General features: G+C 31.6%; 1 protein-coding gene and 1 pseudogene across 1 annotated transcript; both read right to left on the reverse strand.

Moving 5' to 3' along the window:
• Positions 1 to 878: 878 nt before the first annotated feature.
• On the reverse strand, positions 879 to 4,127 carry LOC106798046 (beta-galactosidase 3-like; annotated as a pseudogene).
• LOC100790035 (uncharacterized) lies at positions 4,127 to 8,649 on the reverse strand. The gene is made up of 9 exons (XM_041013900.1): positions 8,623 to 8,649; positions 8,359 to 8,526; positions 7,953 to 8,033; positions 6,670 to 6,758; positions 6,470 to 6,582; positions 5,999 to 6,143; positions 5,517 to 5,780; positions 5,049 to 5,160; positions 4,127 to 4,345 (listed from the first exon to the last, which is right to left on the reverse strand). The coding sequence occupies exons 1-9, from the start codon at positions 8,647 to 8,649 to the stop codon at positions 4,127 to 4,129; spliced, it is 1,218 nt and encodes a 405-aa protein (XP_040869834.1).
• Positions 8,650 to 9,411: the final 762 nt, after the last annotated feature.

A 9,411-nucleotide genomic window follows, 5' to 3' on the forward strand; every position in this document is an offset into this window, starting at 1 on the left:
GATATTATTTTCTATCTATGTACCTTGCAACTTAAATCATGAAACCGCAGAAAGAAAGAAAAGCTCAGCATGTGATAGAAGAAACGTAAGAGGCTCACAATTAAGAAAACAAAATCAAACAAAAACTTAATTGGAGAACTAAATTTTTGTCTTTGTTATGTGCACTTAATTCACCTGTAAATTTAAGAAAGAAGTCAAAAGAAAATTACACTAAAATATACTATTATTTATATCTCAAATCACACACATGCATAGAAGTTTAAAATAAAAATGATAAGATAGTAAAAGAGAAAAAAAAAATAACAATCATTCTTGTTTAAAAACTGAAAAAATTTCAATAAAGGACGTTGTTGGTGTTTCAAAACACACAGTCTCGATATTTAAAAAGAAAGATAGTAAAAAAATTAAGAAGCTTCGGTAGATTTTTAAAAAATTGTTAGATTTTTAAAGTTTAAAAAAATGACTGTTTAATTAACAAATTAATAGATTATTTAATTTAAGTTAAAAAATAGATAGTTTTCAAATTAAATGAAAATTGGTTACTTTCTAAAAAAATAGATGCAAAAAGAAAAAGCTTTAACACCAATTAGAGATTAGTACGATTTAAAATTTAAAATTAGATTTTTTTACTCTCCATTATTTTTTTGTAAAGGGAGACAATAATAATTAAATAAAGTTTTTTAAAAAACTGAAAAACTTAGTCATTATAAGAGTGTTTTCCTGGATGATGAAAAACTTTGTGATGAGAAGACAAAGTTTAAAAATAGTGTGATACTTCAGAAATTTAAAATTAAAAAAATAACAATTTATTAAACTATGTACCGACTTTAGAGAATAGGTTTTCATGGACTGTAATTTTTAACAAATAAATAAATTGATCACTGTATCTACAAAAACAGAATATTAGGCATCAACATTTATAACACATTGATTGGAAAAGAACATTAGGCATTCATTCCTCTATGGTTGTGGCCTTGAAAGCTAGTGTTTTGAAATGTTGTTTCCTCTTTGTCTTGTATCTCATCAATATATCAATATGACAAATTGATTTTTGGCTTGATTGAAGACTTCCCCTAAAAACTAAAATCCTAGATGACTTTTGTTTTGAATCCAAACTTAGTTTCTCATCCACCATCGGTCGATACACTTTCAGTCAATAAATTATAGGGGGAAGCACTAAGCACACACACAAAAGTTAAAGCCTCAATACACATGACTTCTCAACAATAGAAATAAATAATTTTTTATGCTTATTGAAATAAATAAATGAATAAAAAATTCACAGTCTCATGCATCAATTTTTCTAAGAAAAAATAAAATACATATTCTAGAATTTCAACAATCACTACTAGAAAAAAAAAAAATTTACGACGGTTAATAAGTACTTTTAATGATGGTTTTAAACTGTCGTTGTATATAACATCGTTAAAACCAAATTACTTTTTACGACGATTATTTTAATAATTGTCTTTAAAAGCTAGAATTATTCAAAAACGATTATTAGCTAATAACCGTCTTTGAATATTATGTCCGCTTTGACATTCAAAGACGATTATTAGCTAATAACCGTCTTTGAATGTTATGTCTGCTTAGACATTCAAAGACGATTATTAGTTAATAACTGTCTTTTAGCTAATAATCATCTTTGAATTCTATGTCTACTTTGATATTCAAAGACGGATTGTTAGTTAATAATCGTCTTTGAATGCTATGTCTTTGAAAGTAATTTTAGAATTGATGCTTTTTCACACCAAATGTTTTATATATTTTTTTCTCTCTTTCCAGACATTTAACTAGCATTTTATCCACAAATATTTGTCCAATTAAAATATCTAGTATCAAATGCAAGAACCCAAAGTCAATGCTAACAAAAAAAACCTCTATAATTTCATAATTGAAGCAATGAGGCATTAACTAGCTTTTTGACTTTAACATGCAAAGAAGCCAATCTTAATCTGGCCATAAGTAAAACCTGAATAATAATAATAATAATAATAATAATAATAATAATAATAATAATAATAATAATAATAATAGTTGTGCGGATTTGAAAACAAATCAACATAACTGTAGAATTAAATCTCAAATGAAGCTTCCAAGTTACAGTCTGCACAAAAAAAGATAAATAATTGGCAAATAACATGATAAGTATGAGTCTCCAAGCTTCATTAGAATTTGAAAATTGTGCTATGATCCTAAGATTGTATTGATAAATCTGTTAATTTCTTAAGTAGTCTCCAAGCTTCATGTTTAATCACACATTCAATCTTATTATAGCATAAAACTCTAAATAAAAATTCTATTAAAAGGTAGCACTGGTGGCATGAGTCCTTATAAATATCTACTACAAAAGTTTTAAATACTTTGTCCATGAGGAAAGCAGTCCAGTATCTTCCAATACTCTATCCATTGATCCATATTTGACCTTTTCCCATACCCTCCATATCCAATGCCAATGGTTCATCTCCTTCGGGAGCATCAAAATAAGTCTGCGCAGTTTACGGATTGACTTCATCAGTTTTCAACCTAGTGTCATTTTTTTCAGTCTAAGTTAGCACATTTCTATGTAATTTTACCTTGTGCCATGTCAATGGTTGATTTCTTTGAACAACTATTGCTGACTGCATCCACGCAACACTAGAGATACCATTTGGAGAGGCAACATCCATGGCTTCTCCTTTCAATCCATCTTGTTTAAAAGCATTTCTTACTGAAATTTTCTTCTTGGAAAGTGAACCAACTTAAGTATCTAAAGTAAGAGTATGCAACCTGATAACTCCATTTCTGCCCTGACAAGTCCCATTTTCTCTGGTCAAGTCCATGGAGTGCAACTGGACCAAGGATTCCTGTGCTTCACGACTCAAAGTGTTCTCCCACATTCTTTGACAACAAAATACAAAAAACCATTTATTCAATAATATTAGTTATTAGAAGGAAAAGAATTGAGCCATTCTTAATATTTTTATTTCTTGTCAAAATTAGCTGACATTGTTACTTACAAGCCTTTCATAATCATAGAAAGAGGGAAAAAAGGGGAAAAAAACTTACAAGAAATCCAATGGCAACATTGAGCAAAGCGAGTCTGTTTATTCCAGCAAGAAGGTTTACCTTGCCAGTATATGTGAATCTCCTATACTCCCTTGTTCCAAAGGCAGAAACTGGTTTGAATCATACATCATGTTTACTTTTAGTAATATAAACTAAAAAGGCTTAATGGAAAACTCAAGAAAATGTACATACCAAAAAGTTGACCATTGATGAATACATGTACAACATGGCCTGTAGACTGAACAATGAGAGTGGGGAGTTCACCTCCACGTAGAAAGGATTCAGACAAACCTATATCAACGCTACAGAAGCATAGACAGAAAATGAATTATAGAATAAATATATTCAAAATGGTTTATAAAACTATTTCACTTACCAACAGATCAGGCTTACCTAGTTATATACCAAAGATAATCACTTGCATCCTTTGTTACATTTATCTGTTCCAGGAGACCATGAGCAGTAATTGCTGAGCTTTCATCCACAAAATAAATATCTTCATCAAAACTTTCCCATGAGAACAAATGAGTATTTGGCAACATTTGCATCTGAGATGTTTGCACTCCAACCTAAACAAGGGGAACAAAAGTTCATCAGTTTGATTTTCATTTTTTAAATAATGTTGAAGATGAAAAGGTTATGTCATTAAGGGCATGGGTTGAATAGTTGAATACAATAGAAGATGATTTCAAACTATGTCTAAATTTTATTAGATACTTTTGCTGTGTTGAAGACAACATTTATGCAGTCTTGGAGGATGCTGACTGACCAAGGAGGCAAGCTATACTGCATATTGTTGAACATCACTCTAGCAGAGGATTTTGAGTCATAGTTGGAGAGAAAAGCAGTACAATCTCCAGATTCCGTAGTGTATACATGAGCCTCGAAATGTTGACTGTTAGCTAGGATCAGTAAACAAGCTATGCACATATGAAAAGCAAAATAACTTCGAACTGAGTCAAAACCTGCTGGAATTCCCCTAATGAAGTAACAATTGGGTCAGTTGAAACCAAAGCTCGCTCACACATCTTGATAGCCCTATGAAGCTCTTTAAAATGACCATATTTTGGTTGCCTAATCAAACCTTCAATGTTTTATTATAGAAATAGTCAGTTATGAGGAGAAAAACAAAAGCAATGTTCCAGGGTACTGTTCTGACAAACACATACCCAAAAGTGTAAGCATAACTAAGCGTCTGGTTGATGAGCTGCAGAGAGGGTATTTCTTTGCAAGGTGCAGATTCTTTTGCCTTTTGGAAAAAGACACTACCATTCTTAATCTCCCACTCAGGATGCTCCTGCAATGAAAGATAATAACTTAATCACATGGGAACAAATGAAATTATGCAAGGTGAGATGAATGATTTCCCATGTTGTAAACAGAATTATAGCTTAAACGATTCTGTCAGAATTGGAATTGCCTCAAAATATATATTTGGTTTTACAAATAATTACAACATAGAATTATCATTCTAAGTTGAACTTCAATTTCAATTTCATTTTGACACCTCTTATTAGTCGCCATTGGTTGAGTTATGTTGGGTTTGAATAAGAAAAAAAAAATTGATTTGCAAGTGGCAGTGGTGAAAATGGTCACTGTAGGGATGGTGGAGGCTGTGGTTGTAATGGCAATAATCAATGGCAGTGGTTTGGGAGGTGGGGCAAGGAGGTGGAAGCAACAGTGGAATCGGTCATGATGGTGGAAGTGATTGGTGATGGCAATGGTAGCCCTTACAATGGGGTTGGAAACTGTAATGTAAAGGTAGAGGTTAGGAGTCGTTAAAGGTTAGTTTTAGTTATATTACCATGAAATTATTATGCCTTTGGAATTATGATTCCAATTCTAAAAGGACTTCCAAGAATCATTATTACAAATCTATGGTTCAATTGCAAGTCTCAAACTCATGTCCATTCTCATGCGCTAAACAATCGTTTAGTTTTTTTACATTTTACCAACAACCTCCCAACATGCAAATATTAAGGGGTCATAACAATGCTCACCTCTTTAATATATTCAAGGAGTTCCTGGTCTGAGGAGAATAGGAACATTTGCTTAGCATCCTTAATTGAAAGATAGTCATAGGCCTTCTCACTGCAACCAGCTATTTCATCTCTCAATGTTTGAAGATAGATATAAACTAATTAGAAAAAAAATATAGATGCACAAATGGTAAAATAATAGAACCACTAGAGAGGCAGGTATTTGAAATTTAGCATTGTAATAAAGTTTGTGCTTCCACCCAATTGCCATTACAGATAGTAGAGAGAATAGAATTGCAATATAAATAACTTGCTGAATTTAATAATAAAATTATAGAAACCAGTTTGGAGGAGAAAAATGCAAAACAGTCTAAACTATAAGTCCAACTCCTGAAGAAATCAAGAAGTAGTTCCAGTTTCCTCTAGTTTATCACTAGAGTTCAACCATCCACTGGGCTATTAAAATAAAACAACAATAACAATTATTACCTGACAGTCTCTGCCAAAAGATCCATAAAATAAACGTATGTATCATGTGGCACTGTCTGTCGTGCACTCAAGGCACGTTTGTAAGCCCCTTCCATAAAAGATTGTTCCAACTCCACAACATGCTTAATGCAAGGATTCTCAAGAGCAGCAGATGAAAGCAATTCCAACTCAGTATGGAATTCAGCAATCCTATTCTGCACAAGTAATCTCAACAGGTTGAGACCCAGAATTGGGTACTCCTGAGGAGATGGTGGAAGTCGATTGCTGCAACAAAGGAAAAGTACCCATAAAATACAAAAACCCAACAAGGAAGAAAAAAAACAAAAATTAGCACATAACATCATGCTTAAATATTAATAAAGTTTCTAGGCATACTCTATACAGGTTTATGTTTAGTGAACAATTAGAGGATGTCCATTGTCTGCTTTGGTTGCAGATTCATCTGTCTTCAGAGTGAAAAAAAAAGGGACAAGAAAAGTTACCAGGCATCTGTATAATAAGGCTTCAACTGGAAGAAATCCCTTTCAAAAGCATCTTGATCCTCATTTTTCACACCAAGGACAATAGCATGCTCGTATATATCCCCTGGAAGTTTAAAAAACCAACAGGAAAAAATAAACTTGATATCTTAACATTTTTTACTTTTTCATTTAATAAGTAGCTATAATCTTATTGATACTAAATAGCTAATATGATTCATTCATGCAAAAATGTTTTAGTAATTTGTTTGATTTAATTAATACAGCTCATCTTTCCATTGCCTTTAAGAAGCTAACACTTTTTAAATTCAAATAAACAAATATTCATTATAGTCTTGTCTTTTGCTTCTAATAAAATTCTCTTAGTAACAAAGACAACATGATTGTTTAGTTTTGGCTTTATTTGCCATTGCCTACAAAGATACAAGGTATAGAAGAGAAAAATCCATTTTCAATCACAAAGAGCTTATAGACAAGCCAATGTATAAAAATTTCCTTTATGATATCCTCTTATTATAAATGTAGCAGTTGCAAATGCCAAATCCTGGACAGGTCTTTTGTGAATTGGACCTCCAAATTCTGTAAACCTTCATATTTAACAATAAGTTATGCCACCCATAATATTTCATTTCCTCATTTCTAAATTTTAGTGTCATAGTAAAAAAAAAGTTTACCAGCCACTCCAAGCCTCTATCCAAATCATAGGCTTATAGGGTCTATTTGGAGTAAATTTATGACAATAGAAGCCATTGCAAGTGTTTATCTGTTACCCCAAACATGAAACAAATTAATTTAACAAAAGAAATGTAGTGAACACATAACTATCTGAGAGCTGCTTTTAATTTTGTATATTTTTTAATAAGTGTCTGATAACACTTCCTGCATATTATTTATGGCCAGAAATGGTAAATGATTTGAGACCAACAGTACAACATTATAAAAAATGAAACCAGGGAAAACAAATGAAAACTAAACTAGGTACACAAACAATAAAATTAAGCCTAATATATTAATGGGAAAACATTGTAACACAGAACAACAGTTAACCATTTTATTGATTACCATTTTGCTTGCAAAGCAGTACATACACAAAACTTGTACTGGATATTTAAGCGGATACAAGAGTTAACCATCTTATTGATTACCCATTTGTAATAAACATGCCAACCAAGGTGAATCTCTAGTTTTTGTTTTTTTGACATCAAGGTGAATGTGTAGTTGAGAAGGTCAAATTTTGGCAATGGGAAAACTACCTTTAGGCAAATTGTCAAAAAAGTAGCGCAACTTTTTACTTTCATACCAAGGAATCAAGAACATAAAATGTACTATGCCCTAAATTAATCCAATTTCATTCTTCTGACGCCAACTCTCTTTTTCTAGTTTACCAACTATTTGATCATTGATTCTATTCTGATTGCAATTTATAGGCACAATGATGACATAAAAAGATTTGCAACAATGACCCATGCCCTTTGTTGAAATTATGGAGTTTTAAGTAAAGAGAAAGCAAAAGGAGAGAATAAAGGCTAAATATTATGAGATTGACATTGACTTGATGTGATGTGATGTATTACAATGCGATGATAAGATCATAAAACCTAAAGCACTAACCCCTATTTATACTAATCATAAGCCTAACTAAAAAGGAAGCAAATCACGAGATAAGGAAATATGGTAACAAATCCTAAGATCATAAGAGATAGGGAACTAATCCTAAAGAATAATCTAATAACATATGTAACTTTTTCTAAAAAAAAAATAGAAAAAGTAAGTTGCTTTAGTGTTTTCTTGTAAGTGAAAATTAGTAGTTTCAGAAAAAGTTGTATCACAGAATCACTTTTTAAGCTTTAATAGACGGGCCCTTAACCATGAGCTCATAAATTCCATGAAAAAAAGGTAGACAGGACAAATATCATATAAATGTGAATTAGACAAAGGTATGTATTAGTCTGCATACTTTGTCAGTTTGCTGCCGAATTTCACCATCGTTTGGGTGGAAGTATATTTTCCCACTCCGGTAAAGACCACATACAACAGCCTGAAATAATATCAAAGTAGAAAGCATTAATGAAAATTCTATAAATGAAAATTTGAGTCAAGAAATTACATTTGAAGAAAGTAATTACTTCAGGAAATCTATGTCTTATTTGCCTATATGTTAGTCCTTCTAGATTAGGCAAGCTACAAAGATTGAATACATTTTCTGCAAATGATAACTAAAAATTAGAATTCCAATAAAAAAAGCATGTACATCAACTAAAAATTTATCATGAAAGGTTTAACCAGTTTACAAATTTAAGGCAAGATTTTACCTCAGCCTACTTTAGTGTAACACCAACTAAACTAGGAATGGAAGCCAATACCAAATTAATAAATGCAGTACTTCGATAATTTAGCAAGTGCCTGTAGATCTTTATAAGTCCCTTCTGCCGAAAGCATTGAACAAATAGTTTGGATGCCACATTTTCTACTAGCTCTACCTTCAATGTTGAGATTGACTTCAACAAATCACATGTCTTGGAACTTGAAACCTATATCCATTAATTAATAAAATTTCAAATAAATTTTATTCTCTGCTTTTGATTTTTATTTTTAGTTACACACAAAGCTGCTCATAAGTAACAAACCTCAACAATGGTGGGGACAAAATCCATGTTTGGAATTGGTTGAAGGGGTTAAACAGAATGAAATGCATCTGTGTCAACTTCATACCTAGCATATAAACAATCTGAAATCCTTTAACTTCATTTAAGTGGAATTCAGAACATGAAAAAAGTCAAATTAAGTAAAACCTAGTTACTCTACTAAAACAACTGAAGCTATCTATGTGAACAATTGAACATTGTAATTGGTCTACATGGGATATAGGAAAGTAAGAGAAAAAGCTTTTCAACTACAACAGATGTTCACCAGTTGAGTCATATGGAGAAAATATGGGCATTAGAAAGAGGAAAAAGATTTTCATATATAAGGTGAAGTAACTTCATAATCAATTTGGATCCATGTTTGTATTCATACTGATAAATTACAAAAAAGTACAAGTGTCTTACATTGGTGGTTTGCAAAAGCCCAAGTGATCAAGCAATACAATTGTTGATGGGAATTTTGTGCACAATTGCTCAATTTCAGAAATATGCAGATCAAGCCCTTGAAATTATTCAACTCATTCATTCTTAATTTTGTCAACTTCATATAAAAATGTGTCCCAACAACTGCATAGAAGGGTAGTAATACCATAAGCCACAAGTAGGAATGCCATGGCTTAAATCTGCAAGAATAAAACATAAATAAACAGCCCTTGTAACAAAAAATTTCTTAAATCCAGTATTATTCAAATCTTGTGTTTGTTGCCAAACATATTTATAGCCTTTATTTTGGATATCCTGTTTAATCATCCATAGACCTGTCAATAATAT

This window comes from Glycine max, chromosome 3 (genome assembly GCF_000004515.6).
Source record: "Glycine max cultivar Williams 82 chromosome 3, Glycine_max_v4.0, whole genome shotgun sequence".
NCBI lineage: Eukaryota > Viridiplantae > Streptophyta > Magnoliopsida > Fabales > Fabaceae > Glycine > Glycine max.

Excerpts from the sequence above, each read along its gene's own strand:
- LOC100790035 (XM_041013900.1), bottom strand. The coding sequence starts at position 8,649 with ATGGATTTTGTCCCCACCATTGTTGAG. Across the intron at positions 6,759-7,952 it reads TTCGGCAGCAAACTGACAAA|ATAAACACTTGCAATGGCTT; the intron begins GTATGCAGACTA and ends TTGGGGTAACAG. Across the intron at positions 5,781-5,998 it reads CCTTATTATACAGATGCCTG|CAATCGACTTCCACCATCTC; the intron begins GTAACTTTTCTT and ends CCTTTGTTGCAG.